This window comes from Electrona antarctica (assembly GCF_951216825.1).
Source record: "Electrona antarctica genome assembly, chromosome: 20".
Taxonomy (NCBI): Eukaryota; Metazoa; Chordata; class Actinopteri; order Myctophiformes; family Myctophidae; genus Electrona; species Electrona antarctica.
In genome coordinates, this window is record NC_136801.1 from 33603760 (window position 1) to 33623689 (window position 19930).

General features: G+C 45.1%; 1 protein-coding gene and 1 long non-coding RNA gene across 2 annotated transcripts; both read left to right on the forward strand.

The window, feature by feature from the left end:
• The first annotated feature begins 5340 nt into the window (after positions 1-5340).
• Positions 5341-5744, forward strand: LOC306913089. The gene is made up of 2 exons (XR_013788478.1): positions 5341-5372; positions 5467-5744. It is a non-coding gene; the product is annotated as an uncharacterized lncRNA (long non-coding RNA).
• Positions 5745-6477: 733 nt separating this feature from the next.
• Positions 6478-12717, forward strand: LOC306913276 (extracellular calcium-sensing receptor-like; the record flags this gene model as incomplete). The annotated part of the gene is made up of 9 exons (XM_079489867.1): positions 6478-6512; positions 6895-7189; positions 9067-9153; positions 9349-9618; positions 10055-10261; positions 10553-10828; positions 11278-11505; positions 11595-11718; positions 11804-12717. 9 exons carry the CDS (start codon positions 6478-6480, stop codon positions 12715-12717), a joined length of 2436 nt encoding a protein of 811 aa, XP_079345993.1.
• Between the last annotated feature and the right edge of the window lie 7213 nt (positions 12718-19930).

Below are 19930 nucleotides of genomic sequence, written 5' to 3' on the forward strand. Positions count from 1 at the left end.
TTTCGGGTTCGCTGTGAGCCCCGCCTGCCTCAGGGACTCGAGTACAGCCGCCACCTGCTGCATATGCTGGTCCCAGGTCTCACTGTAAATAATACAATCATCCAAATAAGCTCCAGCATATGCAGAGTGAGGACGGAGGACCCGGTCCATGAGGCGTTGAAACGTGGCCGGGGCCCCAAACAACCCGAACGGAAGTGTCACGAATTGGTATAAACCCGACGGAGTGGAGAAGGCAGTTTTTTCCCTGGACTCCGGAGTCAAGGGAATCTGCCAGTAGCCCTTAGTTAAATCCAGTGTTGTGAAAAAGCGAGCAGTGCCTAGCCGGTCCAGGAGTTCATCGACCCGGGGCATTGGGTAGGCATCGAACTTGGAAACCCCATTGACCTTACGGTAGTCCACACAGAACCGTATTGACCCATCGGGCTTGCCTACCAGCACAATGGGGCAACACCAGTCACTGCTGGACTCCTCTATTACCCCCAACTCCAGCATGGCCTGAATTTCTGTCTGAACTATTTGTCTTTTATGCTCAGGCAGACGATAGGGCCGTGAGCGTACCGTTACGCCTGGGGGAGTTTCAATGTGGTGGTGTATGAGGCTTGTGCGCCCTGGCAGGGGGGAGAACACATCAGCAAAACGCTGTTGCAATGAGGCAACATCTGCTTTCTGGCCCTGCGAGAGCTGGTCGTCAAAACAAACTGGCCCGGTGGTAGTTTTTGTCACCTCCGGGCCCAACTCATCACTCTCAATCACCGTGGAAACCAAATTAACAGACACCACCTCTCTCCAAGCTTTCAGGAGGTTGAGGTGGTAAATGTGAGATGCCCCTCCCCTGTCAGAACGCACAACCTCATAGTCCACGTCCCCCACTCGCCGTGAGACCACAAAGGGCCCTTGCCACTTGGCGAGTAATTTAGAACTGGCCGTTGGAAGTAATACAAGTACTTTCTCCCCTGGTTCAAACTGACGCAATTTCGTCCCCCTGTTGTATAGTCGCTGCTGACGTTCCTGGGCCTGGAGCAAGTTCTCCCTGGATAACTGACCCAGTGAATGGAGCTTTGCTCGTAGGTCCAGGACGTATTGAACCTCATTCTTACTGGTGCTTGGACCACTTTCCCAGTTTTCTTTAATCACGTCCAAGATACCACGGGGTCTCCTGCCAAACAGGAGCTCAAAGGGAGAAAACCCTGTGGAAGCCTGGGGAACCTCTCGCACCGCAAACAGCAGAGCATCTAACCATTTATCCCAATGGCGGCTGTCCTCGTGAATGAACTTACGAATCATAGACTTTAACGTTTTGTTAAAGCGCTCCACGAGCCCATCAGTTTCCGGATGGTACACGCTGGTTCGGATAGACTTAACGCCCAATAAATCATACAGTTCGCGAAGGGTGCGGGACATAAACGACGTACCCTGATCAGTCAAAATTTCTTTGGGAACGCCGACGCGGGAGATAATTTTAAACAGGGCCTGTGCCACACTCTTTGCTGAGATTGTGCGCAAGGCCACGGCTTCGGGATATCGTGTTGCGTAATCCAGCAGGACTAACACAAAGCGATACCCCTGTGCACTCCGGTCAAATGGCCCTATGATGTCCATGGCCACTCTTTCAAAAGGGACCTCAATTAACGGAAGGGGCCGCAACGGCGCTTTTGGGATGGCCGGTGGGTTAACTAGTTGGCATTCACGGCAGGATGCGCACCATCGACGTACATCAGCGTGAATGCCAGGCCAATAAAACCGGGCCATGATCCGGCTAAGAGTTTTATCAAACCCTAGGTGCCCCGCCATGGGGTTATGATGAGCTGCATGGAAAAGCATTTCTCTGCAGGTTTTTGGTACCAACAACTGTGTGGATTCTTCCCCTGACTGAGTGTGGCGACACACTCTATACAACTTATCCTTCATAATAGAAAAGTATGGGGGTGTGAGTGCTGTGCCAGGGAGAACCTGGGAGCCGTCAATCTTGGCCACCTGTTCAAAAGCACGGCGGAGAGACTCATCCCGAGACTGCTCGAGAGGGAAGTCTTCCAGGGGACTTATTGGCAGACCCGGGGGAGCCTCGGCCTGAACCTCGGCCTGAGCCTCCTCCGGCCCCACCCCCATCTCAACAGCCTCGGGTGCCTCCATCTCTCCAGTAAACACAGCACACAACCCACATTGCCCTGTCGGTTGTGAACGCACCCCCACAGCTTCCTTCACTAACCTAAAGAACCCAGGCCAATCTGTGCCCAAAATTAGAGGGTGCATAAGGCGGGAGCTAACCGCAGCCTTAACTTCATGCTTTTCACCACCACAACAAATTTCAACGGGGACTAAAGGGTACTCGTGAATGTCACCATGCACACACCTTACTTTCACATGCTGAGCCTCCAACAATGCCCCTGGCCGAACCAAACTTTCATGGATCATAGTCTGCATACAGCCTGTATCCATCAACGCCTGGTGTGTACTCCCTTCCATACATACCGGTATGTAGTACGTCCCTTCTGGACCTGGAGAGGGCCCTGGCGGTCCGGCGACCTGGACCACCGCCCCAACCTCCATCAAGGGACACTCTCTGCGGAAGTGGCCCAGCTGACCGCACCGCCAGCACGCCTGTCCCAACGTTTGAGGGCCCCCCTGGGGTGCCGAACGCACAGGCGCTGAGGCTGAATCCTGCAAATTAGGAGGAAAAGAGAGGTGGTCATTATAGGTTGTCGGCTGGGGTGTATGTGTGTGTCTGGGTGCAGGTGTAGGTGCATTGGGCGTGGTGTTCTTCCGTCTTGGGGCCGGGACGGGCCGGGCTGCAGGTGGAGGCGGTTGGCCCCGTGTTTCCTCCCAGCGTGCCCTCCGTGGGAGGGAGAGGTGGTCCTCCGCCAGGACTACAGCCGCCTCCAGGGTAAGGGGTCGGTGACACTGAACCCAGTTTCCAGTGGAGGCTGGCAGGCCAGCGATAAACTGCTCCAACACGACCCGCTCGACAACTTGCTCTGCCGTCAGGGTGCTCGGCTGCAGCCAACGCCTCGCTGCTTCTCGTAGCTGCTGGGCAAAAATGAAGGGACGGCCCCCCTCATCATAGCCGAGACCCCGGAGCCGACGACGATGTCCCTCTGGGGTTTGGCCGAGGCGGTCCAATATGGCCTTCTTCAGGTCCGGATACACCAGACGCGACGGGGCTGGCAGGCTGTGTGCAGCAAGCTGTGCCTCCCCTGTGAGCAGAGGTAGCAACCGCCACGCCTTCACGTCCTCTGTCCACTCACATTCTGTTGCCACGCTGTCGAATACCTCCAGGAATGCCTCAACGTCATCATCCAAAGTCATCTTATGCAGGGAGTCCTGCAAAAGGCGCTGGTGTGTGCGCTGCGCGGCCTGGTCTGCCGGTAGTTGCTGGCCATCAGCCCTGGCCAGGTCCTCCTGCTGCCTGTGTGCCTCCGCCTGCTGTAGGCGCTTGTCCATGGCAAGCAAGGCCTGAGACTGCTGATGCTGTAGGGCTGCTGTGTTTTGCTGCATATCCGCAAGCTGGCGGAAAATCTGCGCCAGCGGAGTCTCAGGGGATCGTTGCTGTCCCTCCATGTCCCTGTTCAGGCTCCAAATGTGACCAAGCTGGTCACAACCCAGGGCACGGAAGGACACGACACAGGCAGTTGTTATCCAGTAGGCTCTTTATTCCTCTCAAGCCAGGGAATTGGTCATCAAACAAACTATCTCCGTCATTAACAGGAGCCAAACCAAAATGTAGCAAGTCACAGTGTCCTCAATGTGAATCCTATAACGTGAACTAAACAGTCACCGTGTGACATTAAACATCCAATTCTTAACAGGCAGGAATGTGTAGTATTGTGTGGCTCTGTCTGGACCCAGCCTCTCACTGCAACCGAGAAACACAAACACATTAGCTTCCTTTTATACACAGCAGCTGTCCTTCATTTAATTGACACAATCTGCTGCAGGTGCGCCTGTGAGCTGGCAAAGCCAGCCCTGTCACCCCACTCACAGATACCTTGATCCCGCCCCCTGCCACAGTTATATTTTGATTCATGATTCAGTGTCAGTCTCTCTCCACCTATTTATGGTTTTTGCTCTCTCACCTGGTAAAACGTGAACCTGTGTGTGTCCTTGAACAAACTGAAGTTAAGAGTAATAATGACAAAAGAGTTTCCGTTTCTCTTCAATTAAATAACGGATGGCGTAGTGTCGGCAGGACAGGAAGAGAGCAAACCACAGGAGAGACTGAACATTAATTTTGTTTTGTTTTGTTTTGTTTATATTAGCTGCTATGATGATGATGATGCCGGTCTACTCAGGTGCCCCATGGTTGCCCAAGTTCGAAGGTACAGAAGGTAGGGAAAAATATAAAGAATGGAAACAACAGATTAAAGGGTTATTGGGCACTCAAGATCTAACTGAGGCGAAGAAAGTAGCCATTGTGTTGAGTACGCTAGCCGGGGAAGCTAAACGACAGATAAGGGTGGTGGATGAGGGAGAGCGGGACACGGCAGCAAAAATCTTTAATTATCTGGATGCTTTGTATAGGGAATCGGTGTCCGCCTCAAAACTACGTTCACAGTTTTTTGGCTGCACCCAGCAGTCCGGGGAAAGTGTTACTACCTTTATTCTGAGACTTAGGGAGCTCTCTTGTGGGTTGCGGGGGCACGACTCAGCTACCGCCCCCTCTGATGCCGTTCTTCGAGACCAACTACTGAGTGGGCTGTCCGATGGCCCACTTGGACAAGCGCTACGGATCTACGCAAGGCGACACCCTGAAGAGGACTTTATGAAACTACGTACAGAGGCCCTGGCATTAGATAGAGAACATGGAGGTACAAATACACCTGAAATCGCTTGTCATGCTATTAACCCTGCATCTGTTTCCCATACCCCACAGACCACAGATTGGAGAGAGACTTTAAAGAGAGAGATAATGGATGACGTTAAAACACAAATGAAAGGACTGACCCAGGAACTGTTGCGCGAAATCAAGCCGCTACTGCAACCAAGCTCCACCGAGGCGCACCGCCGCACCTCGGAGCCACGAGCCGCGCCACCTAGAGATCGGTACGTGCCTTATCAAAGAAATAAATGGGATGCAGATGGGAGACCTATATGTAGACAATGCAAGCAATCAGGCCATATGATCCGTTTCTGTCCAGCTAACCAGGCGGCGTTAAACTAGCGTCCCCGGTCGCCGAGGTCCGGGAGACAGGGGTTGGGTGTCCTTATGCAGAATCAGGGGCCAAAGAAGCTTTTATTGGACAAAGTCCAACTATCGGTGTTAAAGTGGAGGGTGTGTCTTTGAGGGGCTTACTAGACACAGGATCCCAAGTCACGTTAATGCGAGAGAGCCTATATACCCAACAACCTCGGCGGGCGGTGCAAACTGCCCGTTGTGTGTGAGTACTGTTCCATCCCGCACTACTGTCGATTCCACCACCCTAGTGAGGCTGTTAGCTGTGCTTAATTGTGGAACGGAGAAACTGACTTCAGATCCATGATGTATGGAAGTGGACGTATTGTTCTGATTCAACGTATATGATGCTGGATTGACTGGAGGCTCTCTACTCTCTACTCACAAACCAAACTATCTGACCCAACGCACTTTGCACACTTTTCTACTGAACGCTTTTAAGGATTTATTATTGTTTTGTTGTTATTTTGTTTCTTTTGTAGTTTAGATTTTAGGAGGATTTTAGAGCAATAAACATTGTAGATTTTATGGCATTTTAGTGGCCGATGTACAAGGGGAATAAACAAAATGTTATATTTTGATTCATGATTCAGTGTCAGTCTCTCTCCACCTATTTTTTGCTCCCTCACCTGGTAAAACGTGAACCTGTGTGTGTCCTTGAACAAACTGAAGTTAAGAGTAATAATGACAAAAGAGTTTCCGTTTCTCTTCAATTAAATAACGGATGGCGTAGTCATAGTACAGGATTGTTTATTAAGGTATACAACTTTGATATCTCTAGCACCTTAAATGGCGCAACTCTAGTAATTAAAGGTTGTGTGTCTTATAAAATAATAAGAATATTCTACTGCCCAAATTCTGTGTGGCTGATTCGGCCTTGGTCACATTAGGACTGCTCCCTCCGTTGAGTCTTTTAATCACAACTTAAGCCTTTGAATCCCCCTCATGATCCTGCACTTTTATATTTTATATTATTTTGCTTTAATTGCCTGTTGTTTCATTGACTGTCTTATATTATATTTCTGCATTGTATTTTACTGTATTGTATTGTACTGTATTGCTCTTTTTGATATGTTGAAGCACTTTGGTACAATGAGAGTTGTTTTTAAATGTGCTATATAAATTAATTTGATCTGATTTGATTTGATTTGACATAACAGGACTTTGATATGAAAGCATTGTTGACGTATGTTAAGCCCTGCCTCTTCTTCTGCCTCTGCCTTGCTAGGGTGTTGATGTGTGTTGAAGGTGTGATCGATGATGTTATGGCATACGTTGGCTCAGGGGATGGCCTAACACTGTGTATAAAAATGAGCAACAGGACAAAGTGTGCAGAGGAGAGGAGGTGCAGTCATGAACGCTTCTGTAGTTATACAACTGATTCCATATGTGTACTTGTGCTTGATATTGTTCTCTTCATTCTCTCCTTTGTCTTCCTCACCTTCCTCTTCTTGTGAGTTACAGGCACAGTTTAAATTCAACAGAATTTACAAGGCTGGGGACTTTATTCTGGGTGGCTTGTTTCCATCCCTCCATTCCTCCTCTGCCTTCCCTGAGCTGTCTTTCACCTCCAAGCAACAGGATCTCATTTGCTATGGGTGAGTATCACACATAAAAAAGCAAGCAAGAGAACATTGTTTTAATATAGGCCTATACCATCATAGGATTATTTGATGTAGTTCTACAAAGATAAATTGTCAAAGTTACTGTGGAACTTTGTCTGTTAGAATAAAAATTCCCGGGTTCAGAATGGCCCAGACCATGGCTTTTGCCATTACTGAGATCAACAGAAACCCCAGCCTGCTACCCAACGTGACTCTGGGATACAGTCTCTATGATAATTGTTTCACACTTGGAGTAGCATTCCGTTCAGCTTTGTCATTGGTCAGTGGGAGAGAAGAACAATTTCAACTGAATGAGAGCTGTGTTGGCTCCCCTCCAGTGCTTGGAATAGTGGGTGACTCTTCCTCAACACGTTCAATTGCCATCTCTAGTGTATTAGGTTTGTACAGAGTGTCCTTGGTAAGTTTTCTTCTCTCACCATCACCATTTTAATTGGCTATTCTTTTTGGCTATTTTAGTTTATTTACAAATCTAATATAATGATAAACAGTGTAGTCTTTCTACAGCCTGATAAAGAAAACAATATTTACTTGTTACAGAGCATGTAAGTGGAGCTGGCAGACTTTGAATGGAGCATGGGGGGCAGTAGATTGCCACATTGTATATTGTTATACAATGTAAACTTTTAACCTTTTAACTAGTTTTCGAATACATTTGTTTTTACTTCTGTTCTGTAAAGCGACTTAGGATACCTTGAAGCGCTATATAAATCGTATATATAATTATTATTATTATGTTATTGCATTGTCTTATGAAAAAGGATAAGGTTTGTGTTTTTTCATAACAAAGTATAACCTAGTGATTGATTAGGGGTTAACAACACACCATGCAAGTTTTAACAAACCTTGCATGGTGTGTGTTTTTAGCCTTGTGTAGCGATGGTGATATCACTGCGTGGCAATATGCATTGCAAAGGCAAATGAAGGCTGGCTACGCAAGGCTATAGTGTGTTTTGTTGTGAGTGCTGAAGGGTTCGTATACGTGTTTGTCAAAAGATGGCATTGTGTTTCTGAACCAGGCCTCCTGATGGCTAAAGCTGCCTCTGTGTGTTCGCAGCACACAATGCAGTCCCTTCTTTTTCCCTTTTTTTTTTCTTTCTTTTGTGATTGAAAATGTGAACCGAGCGGAGGGAAATCAAGCTGAGTGGTGGTGAGCGATGTTGAGAATTTTAGCGTGGGATTGAGCAGGGAAAGTGAGTGTAGAGTTTCACCCTGCTCTGGTCCACTAACGTGCTCTGCTTGTTAGGGGGAAATTATGTAAGGCATACATGGACAACTGGCGGCCCCCATCTTCACTTAATGTGGCCCTAATATTGGAATACTGATAAAGTATATTATTTAATTTCTGTTATAATTCCAATCATGCAAACATGACCGGCTTTAATTACTTTAGTCTAAAATATCTTTCAGGATTCCAATTCCAAAATAGCAAAAAAAAATCAGGATTTAAATTAAACTATAGCTAAAATAGCTGATCTACAAGCTCAAAACGCGTTGCACTGCGACGCGCTTTGAGCTTGGAGATTGGCTGTTTTTGCTATGACCGTAATATGCAATGTGACCCTCTGGAGTGACTGTATAAATATAGTGGCCCTCTCCATCTCCAAAGTTGCCCACCTCTGATGTAAGGGATAATGTATGGCTGAGTGGTCATTGTTTATAGATAAATCACCTTCAGGCTGATTAACCACCTCCGCTGTCGAGTGGTTAATCAGCCTGAAGGTGATTTATCTATAAACAATGACCATGCCATACATTATCCCGCTTATTACACGGCTACTTAATACATAAATTAATAAATTGACCCAAAACACAACAGAACGACTCATATTTCCTTGCTTACGGTAATGAAAGTAATCCCATAAGTGTCGCGCTGGCCGGCGTCTGCCCAGCTGCAGCACAGTCGGAAAACAAGGAAGTGAATTATTGATCAAATAGAATCCATTTTCGGGTACTGCAGCGTCTATTTCTCGCTGAAATGTTTTCAAAAACCTTTTTGAGAGCAATGTTTTGCTGTAAAGGACACTGTGTGTGTGTTTACATCATGGCTGTCATGTTGGAAACAGTAAACAGTAAATCAGCGGAACACAGCAGGTGCTCCGAGGGTTTGTTTTGGCATCGGTGTGTTATAGAGCGGAGCAGTCATTATCCAGAAATAACAGACCGATGAATTCGGTGATTGACCAATCAGAATCAAGCATTCAACCAAGCCGTGTAATAAAGAATTATAGTACCGTATAGGTATATTACAGAATATATCTTTTGTGTATTTTTCAGGTAAGTTACTATTCCACGTGTTCCTGTCTGAGTGACCGGAATAAGTTCCCATCTTTCTTTAGAACAATCCCAAGTGATGCCTTCCAGGTGAACTTCTACAGACAAAACATCTGTTGGTATCAAGTAGTACATATCACTTCTGAAGGGCTGAAGGGTTAGGTTTAGGGTCAGCATCAAAAGAAAATTAATGTGGGTTATACGCAGGAGATTCACTGATTTTACACTACAGTATGTGCATAATCAAACTAAGCAGGTCTTATCCCACCATTCTTCATCCATCAGGTCCAAGCTATGCTCCAAATTATAAAGCGGTTTGGGTGGACCTGGGCAGGACTGGTATTTAGTAATGATGCCTATGGCCGAAATGCTGCCCAGTCATTCCAGTCTGACCTGGCCCAGTCTGGTTTTGGTTGTCTGGCGTACGTGGAGGTTCTGCCCTGGGACCACGACCCAGCTGAACTTCAGAGGATTGTCACTGTGATGAAGACATCCACAGCTCGTGTGGTCATTGCATTTGAACATGGGGTCAATATGGTTCATCTCATGGAGGAGGTTGTGGGAAAGCAATTTAACCACTTTCTAAATAAATTAAAATAATAATAATAATAATAATATATATATATATAGCCTAAATATGTATATTATTATGTATATAATATTTCAAGAAATTATTAAATATATTTTTAAAACAAAGCAATACTGCCTCATCAAAGTTGGTACTGTGAATTTATACTGTATATTGTCAGATATTTGAGATGGGGAGAGGTGGTGGTGGTGGAGACAGACAGACAGACGGACGTTCGGACGGACGGACGGACGGACGGACAGACGGACAGACGGACAGACAGACAGACAGACGGTCCAATGGAGTTAGCTGGTTTTGTCAGAGGCACTTTTTAATACTTTTCATTTTAATTCGTTCAATATTTTGTGAATCAACACACAGACATGAAGGGTGTTCAATAGCATTGATTTATATACCGTATAGGTGGTAAAGCAGAATGTGACAGGTCTGCAATGGATGGCCAGTGAGGGCTGGACAACATATCATAAGCTCCTGACTCTAGACTTCATGCCGTACCTGGGAGGCACCCTGGGCATTGCCATCCGTCGTGGAGAGATACCAGGTCTAAAGGACTTCTTGTTAAAAATCCATCCCGACAATGGCCATGACGACAGCCTTGGCAATACCATAGTGAGTCTTTTGTTTCATTTTTTAAACCCATTATGTACGGGATCCCCTTTGTAACTATACCTTTCAGGACGGGAAACCCCTTTGGGTTAGTTGTTGCTATGTACAGTATATAGCAACATATATATTTTTTGTCATTTTGAATTAACATTTGATGAAAACGTAGCTCAGGATTTAGAAGGCCTTTTTAGAATCGGCCTCAGTCCTAAATGGGTTAAGTTGCAATTTTGTGTTCATTCACAAGCTTTGTGCTTTAGAGAATTTATGCTTTAAGTTTTCACTGTGTTTCTTCAGATGAGGCGGTTTTGGGAGCACACATTTCAGTGTAATTTCCCCCCCCTTCCGTCAGAGTGGGTGGATGCTGGTGGAAGGGTGTGTACAGGACAAGAGGACCTAGCAACAGCAGAAACTGCACTTTTGGATGTATCTGACCTCAGGCCAGAGTACAATGTGTACAAGGCTGTGTATGCTCTGGCCCATGCCATCCATGACATGTTGCATTGTGTGCCAGGAAAAGGGCCTTTTATTGGGCACAGCTGTGCCGGTTTGCGGACAATACAGCCATGGCAGGTGTAATGTCACTCATTTCACAGGTTACATAATGTGTCTAGTTGGGTTCAAATTTAGACTAATAATGATTTAGGTTTGGCTGGTGTCTGGGCCAATCTGAGTATAGGCCTACTGTATATAAAATGTGGATCAGTTCATAACAGCAAAAGGCTAAAGGGTGTACACAAAAGATTACTAAAGACACTTGTCATGATGGGGCGGAATAATTATGAGCCTGCAGTAGTTATTAAATTGTTAGTTTTAGTTGTTTATTTCACTCAGTGGACAGTTGTGATTATTACCCATAAACCTGATATGCAGTGGTGTCTGAATAATTTCAAGTACAAATTGTACATCAACATCTATTTACCTTGTCTATGTACATTGTGCAAGTAATATTTTGAGCAGCTGCTCAAAACACACTTTTATAGTCACTTGATCTTCATAATTCTGCTCATCACCATGTCTAGCTTGTATATTACCTGGAAAGGATCAACTTCTCTACACCATTTGGTGATCACGTATCGTTTGATGAGAATGGTGATGCTTTACCAATCTATGATGTCATGAACTGGGTGTGGCTCCCTGATGGAAGCACAAAAGTTCACAATGTAGGTGTGGTCAAGAAGTTAGCCTCTGCAGGTGAAGAACTCATCCTGGATGAAGACAGAATCTTCTGGAACTTTGAATCTAAAAAGGTCACTTCCACTTTCTATAGCTAATGCTGAGCTGGTGTGAATGTAATTCAGTTTGTACAAAAATATATAATTCTTAATTTCCTCTGTAGCCACCTCGGTCAGTGTGCAGTGAGAGCTGTTCCCCCGGAACGCGTGTGGCCAGAATTAAAGGGGAACCTATCTGCTGCTTTGACTGCATTGCTTGTTCTGAGGGAGAGATCAGCAATGAGACTGGTTGGTTTACACCATGTAGTAATGTACAGTATCTTTAGGACAATACTGTACTTGTCTGTCCCTTTAACCTTGTCATCTTTGTTAGACTCTACAGAGTGTACCAGTTGTCCAGAGGACTTCTGGCCCAGTCCCCAGCGTGACCACTGTGTTCCTAAGAGCCTGGAGTTCCTCTCCTACCATGAGGCTCTTGGTATCTCCTTGACAATCATCTCATTGCTGGGCACACTTATCTGTGCCATTGTACTGGGAATCTTCATCTATCATCGAAGCACACCCATGGTGCGCGCCAACAACTCTGAACTTAGCTTCCTTCTCTTGTTTTCACTCATACTTTGTTTTTTGTGCTCACTTCTGTTCATTGGCCGTCCCAGGCTCTGGACTTGTCAGCTGAGGCATGCAGCATTTGGGATCAGCTTTGTGCTGTGTGTCTCGTGTATCCTGGTAAAGACTATGGTGGTTTTGGCTGTATTCAAGGCCTCCAAGCCTGGGGGTACAGACATTATGAAGTGGTTTGGTGCTATACAGCAGAGAGGAACAGTTCTGGGTCTTACTTCCATCCAGGCAGCAATCTGCATAGCCTGGCTTGTGTCTGCCTCACCAGCTCCTCATAAAAACACACACTATCACAGTGATACGATAGTCTATGAGTGTGTGGTGGGATCAACAGTTGGATTTGCAGTGCTATTAGGTTATATTGGTTTACTGGCACTCCTCAGCTTCCTCCTAGCATTCATGGCAAGAAATCTTCCAGACAACTTCAATGAAGCCAAGTTAATCACCTTCAGCATGTTGATCTTCTGTGCCGTGTGGATAGCCTTCATCCCAGCATATATAAGCTCTCCAGGCAAATATGCAGATGTAGTGGAGGTTTTTGCTATTTTAGCATCTAGCTTTGGAATTTTGGTGTCACTGTTTGGACCAAAGTCTTATATAATGCTTTTGAAACCTGAGAGAAACACTAAGAAGTCCATCATGGGTCGAGGTGACACCAAGACATAGAACCATGAATTCAATACAACATTTCTTTGTATTTTCTGTTTTATAAATACATGGAGAGGAGACTCCTGTTACTGAACAATATCAGAATAGACCTACTTAGTTAGTACTTATTATAACCAAAGAAAATAAGACCCTGCCTTTAAAGTCTATTCTGTTTAATTTTATATTGAAATTATGAAAAATTATGAAAAATCACACCTGTGTGAAGTGAGGTGCGTGTTGAATATTGTTTGTAATATAGCTTAATTGAATTGCACTGTTTATAGCACTTTAAAGAAGACAATAGGACAATGACCATTCACACCTAGTGTCATCCCTAATCAGTGGGATTGGGCCCATGCTTATAGGCAGGAAGTGACACTCTGCCTTCAGATTCGATTCGATTCAGAATTGTTTGACCTTGAACTTGATCCCAACATTGTTCCACCTCCCTTTTCCCCTGTTTTTAGTATTGTTAAACCGTATAGGAAATAAAATGAAATCTTAATTGCAAGCAAGAAGTTGTCCCGTCTGATGGTATTCGCACCGCTACAGGGCTCTTTACCAACCCTTATCGTCTTACATCATCGCGATATCAGAACATAATGTCATATGCAGAATTCCTCAGTGACAGACAAAACAAACATTAAACTCTGTTCATTGTTTTTAACCTGTATATAGGAGGGGCTAGCGCCCCTCAACAATGTCATGGTATATGAAGAATATTTGATGAACCACACTGACCATGTTTTCTGTTATTTCACATTTATGGGACAGTTTTAATTAAGTGCAAGCTTCATGCTCTTTATATAGTTGGTTTCAGTTGTTGACCATCTTGTGGCGACTGGTACACATGACCCTTTAGACAGGATAGAATGCAAAATTATAAAGGTTTATTCACAGCTTTCTTTGTCATAAATAATAATATTTCTCCTCTTCCTTTTCAGGTATCATCATACAGTTCATGTGTTTTTCCTTCCAGCAGGTGGAGCAGTTGAGTCGTCTTCGTCTATTTACTCAGGTAGGTGGTTTTTAGCTGTAGAGATATCGACAGGTGAGTACAGGTCTACTATAAGGTTTCTCTCCCTCCCCTCTCGGGAGTCGGTAAGTATTAGAGTCAGCTGGTGAATAAACAGTTTCCCTTATTCTATAAGAGTCGAGGATATGAATGTAAGTATTTCTACTCAGCCTGGGAGTTTCCAATGTCCAGCCGGTTGGCTGTGTACTAGGGCAGTATCGCTACTCCTGTTCCATACGTCTGTACTCCGGTAGGTTGCCCTCCTTTTCCATGTCCTTAATCAATCGTTCCTTTTTCAGGTTTATGCGCTCACTGTAACGAGCCGTTCTGTGCATGCCCGGTGATTGCCTGGAGGGTAAGAGGAGACATGGTAAGTATTTATATTTCACTTAATGTTGCATATAATGTAACGTGAAATAGTGGTGTCGACCTACCGCCCAGCAGCCCGGTATATGCGCGTTCCTCACCTCCCGGAGAATGGATCCCCACTGAGGCAGAGAGAGAGAGTTTTATACTGAGGTGGATCCCTTCTAGCAGGTGAAGGCAGGTGCGGCGCATTCCAGCTGATCAAGTAGGTAACGAGGTATGTATCTTCCTTCCCTGATCACACCTAGTGGGTGGGGTAGGCTCCTGTTATCTCTCTGCCTCGGCCATGCTCCGGGGGCGCTCTTACCTGCTGGGCGCGGTATTACCATCGAGACAACACATATCCCTCTTCTTAGCTTTTTGCCCGTCTGGCTCGCCTGTGTGACGTCCTCCTATTGTCTAGACAGGGCGTCAGCATGCGGGATGCTCCTCCCTGGTTTGTGCTCGACTTTGAACCTGTAGTCCTGTAGTTCTAGGAACCAGCGCGTGACACATGCATTCCTGTCTTTGCTGGTGGACATCCAGCATAGGGGGGCGTGGTCGGTGATGAGGGTGAATGGCCGGCCCCAGAGATAGTAGCGTAAGTGGACGGCCCACTTAATAACCAGGCATTCTTTCTCCACTGTTGCGTAATTCTTCTCATGTTTGAGTAGTTTTCTGCTGCTAAACGTGATCGGGTGCTCCTCACTGTTCGTCACTTGGGCCAGCACGGCTCCCGGACCGGTCCCCGAGGCATCGGTATGTAGGACAAACGGTCTCGTGAAGTCCGGGGCTCTTAGTACGGGTTCGGAACATAGTGCGTCCTTGAGCCGTTGGAAAGCCTCCTCGGCCTCCGCCGTCCATCTCACATGGTTTGGGAGGCTCTGTCGTGTCAGCTCGTACAGCGGGGCTACAATAGTAGCGAAATTATCAATAAACTTTTGATAATATGATATGAGTCCCAGGAATGATTTTACCTGTTTTTTTTGTGGCGGGGCGTGGCCAGTTGCGGATTCTTTCTACCTTCTTTTGCTGGGGTTTCACACAACCCCGTCCGATTATGTGGCCCAGATAGTCCGTCTCGGACATGCCGAGTTGGCACTTTTTGGCGTTGGCGGTGAGCTTCGCTCTTCGGAGGGCACCGAGGATAGCCTCCAGATGTGCCAGGTGTTCATGCCAGGTCCCGCTGTAGATTATAATGTCGTCTAAGTAGGCGGAGCTATAGTTCTGATGGGGGCGCAGTACACAGTCCATAAGCCGCTGGAAGGTGGCTGGCGCGCCGTGTACGCCGAAGGGGAGAACCGTGTACTGGAATAGGCCGTCCGGAGTGGAAAAGGCGGTCTTCGCCTTGGCCCGGTCCGTTAGCCTCACTTGCCAGTACCCTTTCGTGAGGTCCAGGGTCGAGACGAACCGGGCCGGTCCGAGCCTCTCGATCAGTTTGTCGGACCTCGGCATGGGATAACTGTCATAGAGCGACACCTCGTTCAATTTCCTGAAGTCATTGCAGAAGCGTAGGGACCCGTCCGGCTTCGGTACGATGACGATGGGACTGGACCAGGGGCTAAAGGACTCTTTGATGACCCCCAGCTCCAACATCTTTTTCACTTCTTCCTTGATGGCGAGGTGTCACGCCTCGGGGATCCGGTAGGGGCGCTGCCGCACCACTTTGCCCGGTTCGGTTATAATGTCATGTCGAATGACATTGGTTCTGCCTGGGAGCTCTGAGAAGCGGTCTCGGAACCGCCCTATGAGCCCCTTCACGTCCCGGACCTGCGGGGGGGAAAGGTCTGTCCCGATCGGGACTGCATCTGCATCTGAGCGTGCCTGCATCTGTTCTATCTGATCAATCACGCTCCTATGCGGGGAAGGTTGGCTCTCCCAGGCCTCCCAGGCCAGGTCTAACAGACCCCTCGGCTGCCGCCCATACAGGAGTTTCAAGGGAGAGAACCCTGTGGAGGCCTGGGGAACTTCACGAATAGCAAACATCACATATGGGATTAAGCGGTCCCAATCCGTCCCATCAATATCTGGCAGTTTCTTCAACATTGTTTTTAGGGTTTGATTAAATCGTTCCACTAGGCCGTCCGTCTGTGGGTGGTATACGGAGGTTTTTATGCGCTTAATGTTGAGCCATTTATATAGGAGGGTGATTACTTGCGACATGAAACATGTGCCCTGTTCTGAAAGCGCCTCGTTCGGGATGCCGACCCGGCTAACCAGCATTAATAGTTTGTGCGCGACTGCCTTGGCCGAGGCAGCACGCAGGGGTATGGCCGTGGCATAATCCGTCGTTATCGGCCGATTCTAGTTGTTTTTAGATACATCGGCATCGGTTCGATTAATTAATCAGACCGATTAATTCATCGGTCCAATTAATCAGGCTTTACAGATAAACAAGCCCAAAGTAACAGCTTAAATATAAAGGTATTTAAGTTAAATCTGGCTTGCCTAAGCCTGTGCAGATACCCTGTTACATGTATTTTTCAGAATGGACAAAATTATTATATTTTTTTAATACAGAATGAGATCATATATGACATCGGTAATATCAGTTATCGGCCATAACAGCAATTAATTATCGGCCAAAATGTCTCATCGGCACATCCCTAGTCATGACACCTAGGCTAGGGTCTCAGCAGGCCTTCCAGGATGAACCTGCTCCAGGATACTGCTGTATTCTGTACTCTGCAAATAAAACCGAACTCCGAAACATCTCTCTGCCTGGCCTGCGCCTCTTCATCGGTGTGCCTGAGTCTCTTGGCCTGTCTTCTGCTTCAGAACTTCTCAGTTTCAGTTAAAGTATTTTTGAGTCTGTTATTTAATACACTCTCCTGGTTAAAATATTCATTATAAATGTATTAAAAACTGATTAAAACAACTTTTATATGGGGAAATGATCTACTGTATTTAAACCAGGAATAACAGATCAGGGGTTTCGCCTTTGGGCTAATAAAGGTCTAACTAAAATAGGAGATATGTTCCAAGATGGAAATCTGATGACATTTGAACACATACGTACAAAATTTGATCTTTCTTTTCAAGTATTTACAGCTAAGAGACTTTATTAGAGCATCTGGTAACCAAGCATTGATTACTCCATTCCTTTCGGGAATGGAGAAACTTATATCTGATCATTGTTATAGTAAAGGGCGTATCTCTGTGATATATGACGTGCTGGTTTCCAATTCATCTCTGAAAGCTCTAATGATAGACTAAAGGTGGCCTTACACTAGCCGATTTTTTTCAATCTGAAATCTGATAGCACCACACACTACTGGATAATCGGAGCGGGGCAGAGCAAATATCAAACATTCTTGATGTTGATCGGGCCGATCCCGATCGCGCTTTGAGCGGTCGGGCACCCCCCGATTATCGGCTAGTGTAAGGCCACCTTAAGGGCCTGGAAGGAAGATGTACATGATGATATATCCTTGGTTGACTGGGGTGCCATATGTGCAAAAGTACACAGACAAACTGCAAATACTAGATTAAGATTGCTACAATATAACTGGTTGATGCGCACTTATATAACACCAGCTAAATTACACCAGTTCAATGAAAATATTCCAGACACTTGTGTAAAATGTGAGCAGTCAAATGGCACACTTTTTCACTGTATGTGGGAATGCAGAGAGATTGTGGCATTTTGGAGCGAGATCTTACAAATACTTTATAGAATGCTAGATGTAAGGATACCATTGGATCCAAAACTCTGCATATTGGGATTGTACCCTGGTTATACCAAGGAATAAACACATTCTCATAGATATGTCACTACTCCAAGCAAAGCGCACAATTGCTCTAACATGGAAAAACACTCAGAGACCACGAGCGAGCCAATGGCTCAGGGAAATGAGCAGCTGTTGTGCTATGGAACTTATATTTTGAAGAAAAAAAGTGTAATGTATGATGAAGTCTGCAGGGGACCCTTCACCCAACTCTTAACGAATGTTGATGTGTTGAATATGCTTCGTAATGATAATGGAAATGCCTCATAACACTGTAGTGATCTTATGGACTCTCTCGGACACTGATGCATCTAACCCGTGAGGACCTATACTCTCATTTATCTGTTTATATACTGACTTCTGCTAAATGTTTTGTTTTTGTTGTTGTCATTTTGTTTTGTTTTGTCTTTTGTTTTTGTCTCTTGGTCTGCTGTATTGATCCTCTCCGCTCCTATATTTCAGCATCACCATGTTGTGTACATGTATGAAAAACTAAAAAAAACATAAACATATAGTTTAAAAAAAAAAGAAAAAAAACTTTTATTGGGTTCACAGAAATATGCACTTGCACTTTTAAAACAGTGCACTTTAATGAAATGTTGTTGTGTTCTCAAAGAGTTGGGTAATAAATTAGCTTTCTATGTGACTTATTCGGCCACCGAATAAGTGCAGTGGGCGTGGTTTTCTGGACCCACTGAAAAATCGGCCATTTATTTTTCCCCATAGAGATTTACATCAATATTTATATACATTATTTTAAGCCTATAGAATCAAGCCATCCAGGATCCTGGTAAATCATGACCATAACACCTTTGATTCTGTGAAGAAAGAAAAATTAAAATCTGTGCATCAACGACCCCCAACACGCACTCCATGTGCAATGAGCGAGAATACCGGACCAACACATTAACTATATGGGAATCATGGGAATGGAATGTTTGTCAGTAAAAGCAACAGCATGGTGCAATTTCATTCAAATCTACGCAATTGAGCGAACCCTTATTCATCAGGAGGTTCCGGTTCTTAGTTGCCATTTAACACAGTTAGCATTTCTGTAACCTGCTCCCAAAATAAAAGTTTATAACACTCTTCACCAAACAAATGAAACATATTTTCCAAAACAATAAAAAAGTATTTTACATCCATAGAAACAATGAAAAACGGTCTCCACTTTGTCACAAAAAGGGCATGAACTTGGGACTGTGGGATTGATCATAGAGACACAACTTAGATCACCTTTATAAGTTACTGTTATAATCATGATCGCCCATGTCTGTGTACTCCAACTTGAGATACAGTGTACTTGATATGTATTGTGTACTGCCTGTACTGTAGCATACTTTATAGATAGGCTACGAGAGACATCTCGGCGGCAGCAAGGTCAGCCTTGCTGGAGTAGGCACGTTATTCTGTCTCATATCCTTATTGTCAACGTCATTATGATCCAGCACTATATATGTTCCTGTTTGTGTAATAAACGTTGTGAACCTTAGCGTGATACTGTCTCGTGTCCGTTAATTTGTTCTCCCGGGCCCGCCGCCGCAGTCGCCGTACCAAAGGAATACTTCAACAGGATTGTCACACACCACCCAGCCTGCACACACTACCTGTCTGTCAGAACCAGACGAGGGTCCAGTACTTAGAGATTACAACAGTTACCTAGAAGTTATTGCCATTTCTGTTTTTGACAATTTATTAGCTAATTATGCTAATTAAACATGCTAAACCCAACAGAAATAATTTTAGACATGTTTTTTTGGCATTCTGGTAACCCCAATAATCAAGATATACCGGTAACCCTTTCTTTTACAGTACAGTAATAACCATGAAATTACAAGGTAGTAAGGAGTAATTACTGGGTATTTACTAGGTAATTACATGGTAACTACAGGGTAATAAACACAACAATTACTAGGTAATTATCAAGTATTTCTTGACTGCTACCCAGTAATTACCATGTAATTATGAGTATTTACCAGGTAATTACATGGTAATGTAACCAGTAATTACTATGAAAACTAATCAGTAATTACTAGGTAATTATCAAGTATTTTCTTGACTACTACCCATTAATTACCATGTAATTATGAGTATTTACCAGGTAAATACAGGAATTTACATGGTAATTGCATGGTCATGTAAC